Here is a 13649-nt window from a genome sequence, read left to right as displayed (position 1 = left end):
CTGGGGACCAGCAAGTGGTTCCGGTAACAGGTAACAGCGTCAAGCCTGCAGCTGAGCCACCTCCCTTGGGGCACAGGGCTCAGTGCCTGCTGTTTCTCGCCACCACCTCAGAGAGGTCTGAGGGCAGAGGCATCTCCACCCCTTGGCCGCTTTGACTTTGAAGCCGCCTTTTGGGGAAGGGCAGTGGCTTTATATTGTCTGGGGCAGGAGTGCTGCCGCCTGGGGGGACTTGGCTTTTGCATCTGCTCCAGGGGACCAGATGGTGGAAATGTGGCCTGACAGGAAGGCAGTCCTTGATGACCTGGCAGCGGGGCTCCTGGGGACGAAGGGACAAGACGTGGCCAGCCTCTCCTCCAGCATGGAAGAACCGCCTGGTGGGGGAGGGGAGCCCCCGTCCCAGTGAGGCTGTGAGGAGACAGGAGGGTGTGGGTGGGCCCCAGGACAGGGCCCATGCTGGGAGAATATTCTAAACCACCTGAATGCAGACCTCCTTCATCTTAGATGGAAGAGGTGGGCTTGAGCTTAGTTCACCTGTTGCCTCCTCTCTCAGAGAGAAACGAGGAAAGCTGTATCGCCGTCTCTGTGTCCCGCACGCTCACGCCATGGCAGTGTCCGGTGGCACCCAGGGAATCTGTGGTGGGATGCAGAGAAAAGACTGCTGGTGGCTCCTGCATGTGCCATGTGTCAGATGGTGTGGAGATACACGGAGGTACACGGGGGACACACGGGGGACACACGGGGATACATGGGGACACACGGGGACACACGGGGATACACGGGGATACACGGGGGGGGGGGGGGACAGGGATACACGGGGATACACGGGGACACGTGGGGATACATGGGGACACACGGGGACACACGGGGACACACGGGGACACACGGGGGATACACGGGGACACACGGGGATACACGGGAATACAAATAACAGACAAAGCCCAGGGACGTGCTTCCTCCCATCTACTCCCTGAAATGCCACATACTAAGACACCCTCCCCTCCAGATGCCACCTCTGCTGCCACACTGAGTGGCCAGAGCTATCCCGGCTGCCTGGACCCCACAGGGCCTTGGAAGATGCATATCGCCTCCCGAGCATTCGTGCCCTGCTAGGCTGTGCGCTCCAGGTTTGGCCTCTTGCTCCTTGCCACAGTAGGTGCTTGATTGGTGTAGATGGCCTTGAAGTGTGGGGTGTGGGAGTGGTGGCAGCAAGACAGAGGCGACCCTTGTAGAGTCTGGCCTTCCTACCTGACCAGCAGGGGCTCCGGGAGCCAGGGCTGCCCCAAGGACGGCTTTCCTACGTGGCTCCATCTCTGTTGCCCCGTGCCGCTGCTCCCACTTTCCTGGTGGAGCCTCTGTCCGTGGGCCCTGACTCTGCCTCCCCCTCATGCCTGTGCCGCACCCCCCCCCCCCCACTTATGGCTGATTCTAGGTCACAGGTGGAGCAGCTGCTTGCTTGCCTGGGCAGTATACCATGGTGACTGACACGCTTGGTGGCCACTGGGCAGGAAGCTCTGTGTGGTAGTGGAGCTGTCTTTTCCAGCTGTAGGGGCTGTGTAGACCCCTAGGAGCTGTGTAGAAACACAGGTGAGGTGAGGTGCAGACGAAGTGTAGTCCTGATAGGGTGTGGCAGAAATACTGATGTGTCACCTTTGAAGGTGCTGCTGGCGATACAGCCAAGTGCTTGAGGCTTTCTCGGTGCTTCCCGTTAGAGAGCCTTGGTCTGCATCCTGGAGCTGCGGCAGAGCAAGAGCAGGTGTAGACCTGGGGGAGCCCTGCTTTCCCAGGAGGCAAGTCTGCTCAAGTTGCAGCTTTACAGCTGTGTCTGCTTCAAGTGCACCCGCTCGGGTCTGTGCAGATCTTCTTCCCACAACAGAACGAGTCGCACCTGATCAGTCGTCTGAGAAGCGTGGGTTTTCATTTTTCACAAAGGTTGTACACTAATTCATTAACAGCTTAAGCTCTAGAGTAGACTCAAGTTATTGCTGTTCCCCCCAAGTGTCAAGCATGACATACTCTCAGTGGATTTTGTTTCATTGTGAAGGGAATGTAGTAGTTGTGTTAGAAATCCAGAAAGGAAGGATTCTTCTCCCCCCAGGAGTCGTGTTAGCCCGCATGGGGCTTCTCTCTAGTTCCACTCTACCCGCCTCGTTTACTTAAAAATGATTCCACAAGTATAAAACAACACATTTGTTTTTACGATTCTTCTCTCATACAATGATCCGGACCACAGCCTCCCCCTTCTTCCCTTCTCAGACCCTCCCCCCCACACACACTCACCCACCGCCCCTCTCTCCCAGATCCTCTACTCCATCATTTCCCTTCAGAAAAGAGCAGGCCTCCCTAGGATGGCAACTGAAGAGTAGGCACAGCCCCTCACAGCAGGGCTGGAAGAGGCTGCCCAGTAGGAAGAAAAGGGTCCCAAGAGCAGGCAAGAGTCAGAGACAGCCCACGTCAGTGTTACAGCTCGTCCCCTGTAGGCTTCCCCAGGAAAGGCTTGTGTGTGTGTGTGTGTGTGTGTGTGTGTGTGTGTGTGTGTGAAGTTCTGCTCCAGGGGGGATGGTTTCCCCAGAGAAAGTGTCACAGCTCTGCACGGAGTGGGAGGTTTCCCCAGTGTCCTGCAGTAAGGAGCCAGGGAATACCACAAAAGCCACACCACACACCAGACCTGCATAAGAGATGGGAAAGGGAAAATCTCAGGAGAGTGGTTACCCTGCTCAGGGGAGAGAAGGAGTGGAGAACCAGGCGGAACACAAGAGTTTCTATAGGGTTTCTTTGGGGTGGGGGGCTTTCCAGGGTGACCTGGGATTGGGGACAAGCTCAGGGATTGGTGGGATTTGTTTTTCTTGTAGGGCAAGGCCTGGCCACTTTCCTCCTTGAGTGGCTGGAACAGCCATTATTGTTGATTTAACCATTAAGGCTGTTAGGACAGCCTGGGGATGGGGCCTGGCCGCTGGGGCTCCTCAGGTGCGGTCTGGCCTTTTGTGTGCCTTGAAGGTTTACAGAGTATGCAAAGTTTACAGGAAAAGCCTTCCCCGAGCGTGAGTTGGTGTAAACTTGGCATAAGCAGCCAGTACCTGCTACCACAGTTGGGAGTCCCACAAAAATGCCCAGCTAAACAAGCACTGTGTGTATGCAGTGCCTGGAGCAGCCTTGTGCACTCTGGTTTGCTGTTGGCGTCTGGAGCCCCCATGAGCCTTGCTAGTTGATTCTGCAGGCTGTGTTCTTATGGTGTCCTTGGCCTGTTTGGTTCTACAGCCCCCCTCCCACCGCTCTGTGGGGTTCCCCGAGCTCTGCCTGCTGCTGGCTGTGGGTCTGTTCCCATCAGCAGCTGAGGATGCCTCTCTGATGGTGACTGGGCTATGACTATAGCAGAATATCGCTGACGTTTTTTGTCAGAAGAAACATACACATCTTAATAAGATAAAAGCATAATTATTATACAAGCAAATTATTACCATGGCAATGACTTTACCTGATTAAAGAGGAAATTACTATGTTATACTAGCTCTGAATCTTGGGATTCTAAGTAATTGGATTTAGTTATTAATAAAAAAAAAAAGTTTGAGGGAGTTGCTCCCTCCTTACTGGTGACTCCATTTTAAGTCAAGCTGACAAAAATTAACCATTGCCATTGGCCCCTGTCAACATGACACACTAACACATCACTTCATGCCATGCTTCCAAGAATTCTTACTAATATTGCAGTATAAAATACAGGCCAGAGTCAGGTATGTGGTACATACCTTTAATCCCAGTAGTCAGGAGGCTGAGACAGTGGATCTCAGAATTCAAGGTCAGCCAGGGCTACACAGTAAGATTCCCCCCTCAACCCCCCCCCCAAAAAAAAAGAAAGAAAAGAAAAGAAGGAAACCAATAAGATGCACTCAAGCATGACAAAGCCTCGGGGCAGGCTGCAGAGATGGCGTGGCAGGCTGCAGAGATGGCGTGGCAGCGAAGAGCACTGGGTGTTTTCCCATAGGACCCAGTCTCTGTTCCCAGCACCCTCATTCCAAGGGACCTAACATCCTCTGGCTTCTACAGGCTACAGGCACCCATGCAGTGCTCAGACATACATGCAGGCAAAGCACTCACATACATAAAATGAGAATAAATATATCTAAGAGACATTTTCAGAGTCCTCTTGTCAAAAATTTTAGCCCTTAGAGATCCAAGATTTGTTTTTACATATCCAAAGTCTCTTTAACTGTAAAATAAAATAAGATATAAAATAAAATAAAACAAAGCCCAATCAAACAAAAACAAGTTAAATACTTTCTTCAAAAAGGGGTAGAAAAACAGTCAAGTCAAACCAAACCCCAACATCCAGGATGTAAATCAGATTCTGTAGTTGTGTCCAGCAGCTGGGACTCATCACCTGGATCCGAAGGGTGAGCCCTCCAGCTGCACTATCCACAGCTCGTACACAGCATGGCTCATAGGCTAGGTCAGAGGTCAGAGGATGTCAGTAACCCGTGCGCTTCTTACCCTCAAGTTTCATGCACCATAGCCCTTTCTAAGTTGTCCCATGGGTCTCTAACAGAGGGGCCAAGGACTACGGCCCTGAGCCCCCTGGTCCTCCCTAATGTTAACACCTTGCCTGGCTTTGCCACCATGCCTCTGGTTCTGGAGCACAGTGTGGCTGTAAGTAGGAGTCAGGAAAGTGTGTGTTCATGTGGATTCTCTCAGATGAGCCATTAATCCAGGGCTTCGTAAGGGCAGGAAGACCAGCATGTCCACATCTCTCCTTGTTGTGGGTACTCCGGCCTCTTGTTGGTCTATCAACAGGGTTAGCACCGTGTTCCCACCAGAACTCTGCCTTTCTCTTAATGGTGGTGGTTTTCAAACTTGAAACTCTAATATGAACAACTTTGTTTCATTTTAATTTTAACCGATTAAATGTAAAGTCTGACCCTTGTGCATGCTGGGTTTTTCTGTGCCTAGCTCATCTGAGCACCGGGGAAGGCTGCCCCACTGGCATTTCTGCTGTTGTACCTAGTTTTGATCTTTTAGTCTTCATGTTCTCTTAGTAGCTCTTGGTGAGTTCTGGACATTTGCCTGTCTGGCCATCAGGCTGGGCCAGGGTTCCCACAGGGCCTGCAGGCCAGAGCAAGAAAAAAGGTAGATAGTGGTTGAGTCAGAGTATTTCAAAAATTTCTCAAGATCTTTATATTTCTATTTTCCTTCCCAGTCATTGTCATAACCTACTAGGGTTTGTTATCTGACAGGCTTTTCCAGAACGGATCAGCAAGAAAGCAGATCCTATTTTATTGAAATTTAATCTCAGTCTTCCTGTTGATTTCCTCAAGGAACTTCTTTTTTTAAATGAAATTAGTATACTCAGTACAAGCCAGGAACCGTTCATGGCTTGACCTGGCTTGTCTCTGCTGTTGTTTGGAAGGTTATGGAGGCCGAGCAGACCAAGACAAGGAGTGAGCTAGTGCACAAGGAGACAGCAGCCAGGTACAACGCCGCCATGGGCCGCATGCGACAGCTGGAGAAGAAACTCAAGCGAGCCATCAACAAGTCCAAGTAAGTCTGGGGGGGACAATGGGGGGGGGGCTGGCGGGCGCGCCGTGGGGGGTGCTGGGTGGGGCAGGGGGGGCAGCGGGGCTCTTCCGCATCCACTCTGCCTTTGTGTACTGTCACCAAGGGATTGTCTGAGCAAGTGCTTTATTGTAGGCCCTGGAGTTCCTGGCTTAGGGACCTGTTCCCCGGTAGTAGTCCCCACCCTGTCCCACCATGCCCTGCTGCTGCTGCTGCCATGGACAGGGATGCTGTCAGGAGGGGAGAATTGTTATAGATATGACTTTCATGGGTGACACAGAGAAAGGAATTTCCAAAGCAAACGGTTATCCAGCTCATAGGCTCCTCTCTGGGGAGCTCAGCTTGTGCCCTTGGCTCTGTAGCTGATGGTGTGGGCTGGACAAGGCTGTGTCCCTCAGTTTACCTACCAGCATACTAGGGGTGAGTTCTGCTCATCCTTCATGGTCTCTGTGGATCATGAGCTGAGGAAATGCTACAAGACTGGTTAAGTGGCACCTTCCCCAAGCTCGTTGCCCTGATGCCCCTCTACATTTGACAAAGTAACAGTCGCAGTGGGAAAGCATGACCGGAGGGAGACAGCGTCCCTGGTTCATTCACTGGGCTTCCAAGAGAAAGGCACAGGGCTCTGGACCCAACAGTGAGTCAGAACTGGGAGAGCGCATGTCTGCTCCTCCTGGATTGTGCAGCTAGCAGTTTGACAGAAGCCATGTGTCTAGGTGAAGGAAAGGTGCCAGGTAAGTAGAGGAAGAAGTTATTAAAAGCAGGGGTGGTCTGCTCTGTCCCACCCACCCCATGTCTTCTCCTGGGCTTGCCCTCTGACTTCTGCCTTCCCCTCCAACATACATGTAAACACATGCATGTGTAGAAAATGTGTAACATACATGTATATACATGCATCTGTTTTAAATGTATAACATACATGTAAACACATGCATCTGTTTTAAATGTGTAACATACATGTATATACATGCATCTGTTTTAAATGTATAACATACATGTAAACACATGCATCTGTTTTAAATGTGTAACATACATGTAAACACATGTATCTGTAGAAAATGTGTATTTTCCACCACAGTCCTTCAGTATATGTGACCTTCTGGGGGACATGGTGGGCATGGGGGTCCTGACAACCCCTCCAACCCCAGCTGAGAAAGCAGCCTTCCACGTAGGTTGCTGTGTCTGGTGCGAGTACATGGAGTCTTAACCTCCCTGGTGCTCCCTGTACACTTCTCCCACACTTGCCTTGCTCACTCATCACTAACATGGTTAAGGAAACAGACTTCCTGTGGCCACATCTGCCAACGTTTCCATATTGTTGTTTGTTGGGTGACACCTGTCTGCCTACACACCAGTCTGTGCCCCCATGGAATGGCTTTGGGCTCACACTGCCTTTCCGCTGCTTTGGTCCACTCCACCCTGTTCTCCATCTCTGGCATCCATGTTCACATCTTTCACTCAGACAACTCTACCACATATTCTGTACACCAGCGCTGGCCTGATACCTGTTTGGCCACTAAAAGGAGCTTATGTCCAAGTTTCAGATTTTCCTTACATACCAAAAGGGTCCTGCAAGGTGTCGCCATTAGCAGTCACAGATGCAGGACTTAGGGATTTGATGGAGGAGGAACAGTTCAGACACTAAAGCTGCTACAAAGTACCAGCTCTTCTGTCAGACCCAGAGTCCATGAGACTTGTCATTGTTCTTGACTGTATGTAACCTAGCCAGTCTAATAGTTGTCTGACACCTCTAGCCTTGGTTACTGTACAGGAGGACTGATGTGAGGTTGAAGAAATGGTGGTCCTGCTATGCTCAGCTTGTCAGGAATGGTGTTGATTTCTTCCATGGTTGATCTCTACAGAGGGAGTATCTTAAGCAGCCTATTCCTCAGCCCCGTCTTCTTACACTTGGCCAGTAGGCCAAAGCAGCCATCCTACAGAGCAAAACAAGCCAGGATATAAAGTTTCCAAAATCTTGAGATGGGCTTCCTGTCACTGAAGCCTTGAGCTAGCCAATAGCTCTGCTGGTATTGGTCACTGCCATGGCCTGTTTGCTGAGTGACCTGACAAGCTGTAGTGATGTATCTAGAATTCATGAATGATATTCTTACGGGTTTTTTCTGTCTTCTGCAGGCCTTATTTTGAGCTAAAGGCAAAGTACTATGTGCAGCTTGAGGTATGTGTGACCGTGTATTTGTTGATAACATATCTTGTTCCCCACCCCTCCTCAGATTCAAAACTCAATTCCAACGTGGTAACAGGCCTTAAATCCTGCAGAGAGGGGAGAACGGAGAAACATAAACCTAGACTTTTGTTCCCAGCATGTCTGGGTGTGGTGTATTTTCCAGAGCTGTCAGCATTCGCACTCTCAACTGCTTGTTGTACTGTCCCAGCCTTTACTAGGTCTCAGTGTGTGTGTCCCCGAGACCAGCTGACCTGAAGACATTTTGGTAGAGTACCCAGGCTCCCAACCTTTGGGGGATGGGTCAGCAGTCTGTATTGTAAATGACCATACAGGTGATTCAGATATGGGGCCAGGAACTTCTGTCAGGAACCAAGTGAGGAGGCTGCCGGACTTATGTCTACTGTTGCTTGCGTGAGGGCTGCATTCTATTAGTACCCATCCGCATGCTCACCTGTCACGTGGCCTGGTGTTGAGATGGTAGACATTTTCTTCCCATTGGATGGGGGGCCAGGAGTAAAAGCCATTTCTCTAGTCAGTTGTCTTGGGTGTCTAAGGAAGTTCGCTGTGCTGTAATTACATATAGCCCCTCGACCAGTGGGGACATCCAGGGCCACTTTGGTTTACCAAGTCCCCCATCTTCCAATTCAGCAACTGAAGAAGACAGTGGATGACCTTCAGGCCAAGCTGGCCCTGGCAAAAGGCGAGTATAAGGCAGCCCTGAAGAGCCTGGAGAGGATTTCAGATGAGATACATGAGCGGCGGCGTTCCAATGCCATGGGGCCTCGGGGCTGCGGTGTGGGGGCAGAGGGCAGCATCACCTCAGTGGAGAACCTGCCTGCAAGCAAAGCTGAGCCTGATGCCATTTCTGGTGAGTCTGACCTGCAGGAGTCAGTGTGTGTGTGACCTGCTTTCAGGGCCATCCTGTCCCACGCTCCCTACCCTTTGGCCTATCACAGAATCTGAGAGTTGGGAAACCTACAGGCTGCTTTTTTTGTTTGTTTTGTTTTGTTTTTTGGTCTCTCGTGTATTGTGGGACACTGTGCTCATCAGATTGCTACTGAGTATTAGCATCCTGTGGTCCAGTAAGATTGGGAAATGCTCTACCTCCACCCCTCTCAGACAGTCTAAGTACACATTGGAGCACTCAAGGCTCTCAGAAATTCTGAGGAAAGATGTAATAGGGACTTGGGAACCAGAGGTGATTCAGATCCCATTTTACCATGGTGTGGGACAGAGGGAGGGGCCTTCAGCTGCGTGATGATGGGGTCTGCTCTGCCTCACAGGGGCTGAGGAGACACCTGGCAGCTCCCCTGGGGTCTGACCACACAGGTCTCCTCTGTCCAGGGATATCCCATGCAGAGCTGACAGGTGGCTGACCTAGCTCCCGTCACAAGACAGCTGCTGACAACAGCGCCTCACATCTCTTCCTTTCCTGTGCTCTGGGGGCTTCTTACCCAGCAATTCTTTTTTCTCTTTTCCTTATTGCTATTGTTTTTTTTAAAATAATTTCTGGGGGTTAGAGAGATGGCTCAGCGGTTAAGAGCACTGACTGCTCTTCCAAAGGTCCTGAGTTCAATTCCCAGCAACCACATGGTGGCTCACGACCATCTGTATGTAATGATATCTGATGCCCTCTTCTGGTGTGTCTGAAGACAGCTACAGTGTACTCTTATTTTAAAAAAACCCAGGTGGTGGTGGTGCACGCCTTTATTCCCAGCACTTTGGAGGCAGAGGCAGGTGCATTTCTGAGTTCGAGGCCAGCCTGGTCTACAGAGTGAGTTCCAGGACAGCCAGGGCTACAAAGAGAAAACCATATCTTGAAAAACAAAACAAAATTCTGTGTATAAGTGTTTTGCCTGCATGAATCTATATATACCACAAAATTGCCTGATCTCAGAAAAGGACATTGGGTCTTCTGGAATTAGTTATTAGCTGCCATGTAAGTGCTGGAGATCAAACCTCGGTCCTCCGGGAGAGCAGCAGGTACCTAACCATTGAGCCATCTCTGGCCCCACCCTCAGCAAGCCTTAAAGGCCATCAGCAAATGCTGAATTGCCAGGTTAAAGGGACATGAAACTAGAATGTAATCAGTGATGATGTATGAGTTACTTTATATATTACCTAACTAATCCCGTGTGTAGAACATCCTGAAGCTGGGCGGTCAAGTAACTTACAAGGCCATAGAGTCAACAGTGGAAGTAGGATAGGAGTCAGGTCTGAGCCCATCTCCCGTCTCAAGTGGCATAACAATCCTCTCTGGAATGCTAGGCCATGTAAAGATGTCACAGGCACAATGGGAACTAAAGAGAATCTTAAAGTGAGAGTGCAGGCTGAAGAGGCTTTGAAAACAAGAATGGCCTGTCTCTAAGCCTTGGTCATTCTGTCCACAAACTCAGGGTCAGCTAGAGCACTGGAAAGGAGCACTGTGCTTTGTAGCATGTCTTTGGAGATCAGAAGTTAGACAGACATTCCACGGGACTGCCCTTCCAGCAGCTCTTGCTGCTTCAGTCTTCCTCTGACTGTATACTGATAGTATAGGATACATTACAAAGGGCTAGTGTCTGCATTTCCTCCCCTGTTCTTTCCTTCCTTCTTCCCCTCTCCTTCAGTTCTGGGGATGGAACTCTGGCCTTTGTATATGCTAGACACACTGCTTCCTTTCACGCTGCTCAGGAGGTTCAGGAGTGCTGAAGGCCCTGCAGACTCCATGCTGTCAGCATGGGACTGGGCTGCTATCTAGCAGATGCCATGTGATTGATGTTCTCTCTCATCACAGTGGCTTCAGAGGCCTTTGAAGATGACAACTGCAGCAACTTGGTGTCTGAAGATGACTCGGAAACCCAGTCTGTGTCCAGCTTTAGTTCAGGACCGACAAGTCCATCTGAAATGCCTGACCAGTTCCCTGCGGTGGCAAGGCCCGGTAGCCTGGATCTGCCCAGCCCTGTGTCCCTGTCAGAATTCGGGATGATCTTCCCAATACTGGGTCCTCGAAGTGAATGCAGTGGGGCCTCCTCCCCTGAATGTGAGGTGGAACGGGGTAGGTGGCAGCTCAAGTTGTGCACTGTCTATGCCTTTGCCGGGTCTCGGGGGCCCAGGGGTGCATTACGTCTCTGAGAACATACTGTGAGACAGATCACTCAAATTACTTTCAAGGGCACTTCTAGGGTCCCTGTCCAACTTCAATCAAGCAGAACTTAGGTCCCATATCTCTCCTAAGAACAGTCTTCTTGGCAAGTTCCTGTTGGAGAGGTCTGCTTCCTAGCTACACAGTGAGAATCCTCTCTAAAGAGTCATATCGGGGAATGAATGCAGTGTGTCACCCAGTGCTGGAGAACCCTCTGGATGTATGGTGGGCGGCAGGAATGGCAGAGGGCTCAGGTGGCTGATGCTGTTGCTGTGGAACTCTTGAAACTGCCCACCCCCATTTGTCAATCTATCTCTGCAGGAGACAGAGCAGAAGGGGCCGAGAATAAACTGAGTGACAAGGCCAACAACAACCGTGTTCTCAGCAGCACCAGCAGTGGTGGTGGCGGTGGCGGTGGCGGTGGCAGCGGCGGCGGCAGGAGCAGGAGCCAAAGCAGCACGTCCCTTGAGGGCCAGGCCCTGGAAACCCGGATGAAGCAGCTCTCCCTACAGTGCTCAAAAGGAAGAGATGGAATTATTGCTGACATAAAAACGATGCAGATTGGCTGATCCACCCATGGGATGTGCAGATCATATTTATACATGAAATTCAAGAACATTGTGCCAATAATCATTTAACATAAGCCAAATAGTATCCATTTACTCTAAACTGCACTAACCAAGTTTCAGTGACCTTGAGGGTGAAACGTTTGCCCTCTGGTAAGAGCTCTTGGGCTGGTGTGTTTTTTCAGAGCAGAGCCATTGCAGGTAACCCATGATCACGGCCTTTCCAGAGCATTCCTGCAGTGGCAGTGTGGAAGCAATAACTAGTTTCTGTGAAAGAGCCTGAGCCAGGAGGAGAGCTGGCCACGTGACCAGACCGCGGCCACCAGCCTGTGTCTCTAGCCCCACTCACCCCAACTTGGGGAAACATGTTCTCTCCATTCTATCACAGGGGCACCAAGATAATTTAAAAACTCACACAAACAAAAACTCACGTGTTCAGAACACACTGTTGTGACCTAGTAAAAGTGTAACAACAGTGCCAGGAACACAGTTCATCATCCTCACCTCTGGTGCTCAGAGGGGGCTTTAGGAAGCATGACTTCTGGGAAACCTGTTGACCCATCTCCTAGGAAAGCTACCATGAACTGCACTTTTTGGGGAGGGACGGGGAATGCCAGTGCGGGGACAGGACTGCAGTAGCGGGGACGTAGATAGCACAGAGGGGGTCTGTGGCTGGGGGCGGCTTGTACCTGGCCGCAGCCTGCCCACCAAGGGGCTTTCTTCTAAGAGAAGTGCATGTGAGCAGTGGTGGCCATTGCTCTATCTAGACTGACAAGGAGTTCATTTCTCTGTAGACTGTAATTTCTACAAAACCTGAGCTTATTCAAGGTTTATGCTGCACCCAGTATTCCTTACAGCCGGAGGGAATGGGCATGGTGGGTGAGTAGAGGCAGTGGGCCTGTTATGCTAACGGTAGTGGATAGACTTAGTGCTTACGGTTATGCATAGTTACAGCACTGTATTTTATTTGACCTGTTTTACTAATCTACCATTTCTGAAAGAAGACAACAACTACCCATTTCAAACTGTCTATTTAAGTTTAGCCACATATGTACAGCTCTTCACACACTGGTGGTTTCTCCTTTTTTATTGATGGACACGGTATCCTTATTATAAGGTTATTTTGTACTTGTTTTATTACCTTGAGTGTAATAAAAGCTGAAAAGACTTTGTGACTTCTGATGAGAAAATCCACTGCTGTCTGTCCTCTCCTCCTGCCTTGTTAAGAAGGACCATGGGGTGCTGGGGCCATCTGCTCTCCTTTTCTAAGGAGATGGAGCCTGGTAATGTTAGCTCAGATACCAAGGTCTGGATTAGAAGTCCCACTTTTGCTGTTACAAAGACAAGCACTGAGGAGTGACAGGCAGGCAGCTCCAGGTGACAGTTCTGAGAAGAGCAGTTTTTCGTTTCACTGGTCAGCATAGTCTTAGGGGCAGGGGACACACTGTTAAATGGTCTTATTTGACTTAGTTAATTTGTGGCACTAAAGTACTTTTTCTAATGGAACTCTGAGAGTACTGGACTTTTTTTTTTTTTTTTAAGAGAATTATTTATTCTATGTGAGTACACTGTAGCTGTCTTCAGACACACCAGAAAAGGGCATCCCATCCCATTACAGATGTTTGTGAGCCACCATGTGGTTGCTGGGAATTGAACTCAGGACCTCTGGAAGAGCAGCCAGTGCTCTTAACCACTGAGCCATCTCTCTGGCCCCCAGTACTGGACTTTAGAATGTATATGCTACATACTGAAATGTGCTGTGGGATTAAGTGCCTAGTAATTCTAAGTGCTTTGCCTGTTAATATTCCGTCTTAGAGTTGGTGGAAGTCCCTTTCAACTGCTCTGTTCAGGCCGTGAGGCACTGCTCATTTCCCCTTCCTGTCAACATTCCTGAGGTAAAGTTAAGTGGTCTATTTCTGGCAGAGACTAGAAGATGGAACATTCTCGGGTTGGGAAGTTTAGTGCTATGTCCCTTACGTGAGCACAGGTTCCCTCTGGATCAGCCTGCTGTCTCCACAGCAGGAAGGACACACGACATTTGACCCTGTTTCACTGTCACTTCCTCACCTGTCTCCCCTCATTATCCCAGGTTAAAGCAACACCACTCTTGTCACCTTGGCCTCCTCTGCAATACTGGGGACTCACTGTCCCCCACTGCCCTTCTCTGTGTCTCATTTCTGGCCCTCCAGCTCAGGTTGGATTTTTTGAGGTGACCACAGTGACTGAATCA

The 13649-nt window shown here is 50.1% G+C and overlaps 1 protein-coding gene across 3 annotated transcripts in view; it reads left to right on the top strand.

The window, feature by feature from the left end:
• Sh3bp5 (SH3 domain binding protein 5) overlaps positions 1–12587 on the top strand; it is a 66214-nt gene extending 53627 nt beyond the window's left edge. For all 3 annotated transcript variants that reach the window (XM_052190088.1, XM_052190089.1, XM_052190090.1), the window contains 5 exons: positions 5399–5529; positions 7678–7720; positions 8378–8597; positions 10506–10766; positions 11175–12587. In XM_052190088.1, the coding sequence (XP_052046048.1) occupies positions 5399–5529; positions 7678–7720; positions 8378–8597; positions 10506–10766; positions 11175–11422 (903 nt within the window). In that variant the 3' untranslated portion in view covers positions 11423–12587. The remainder of the gene's footprint in view (positions 1–5398; positions 5530–7677; positions 7721–8377; positions 8598–10505; positions 10767–11174) is intronic.
• The last annotated feature ends 1062 nt before the right edge of the window (positions 12588–13649 follow it).

The sequence above is a fragment of the Apodemus sylvaticus genome, chromosome 8 (assembly GCF_947179515.1).
Source record: "Apodemus sylvaticus chromosome 8, mApoSyl1.1, whole genome shotgun sequence".
In the NCBI taxonomy this organism is placed as follows: domain Eukaryota; kingdom Metazoa; phylum Chordata; class Mammalia; order Rodentia; family Muridae; genus Apodemus; species Apodemus sylvaticus.
The sequence above is the reverse complement of the archived record's forward strand: the minus strand, read 5'-3'. Positions and strand labels throughout refer to the sequence as shown.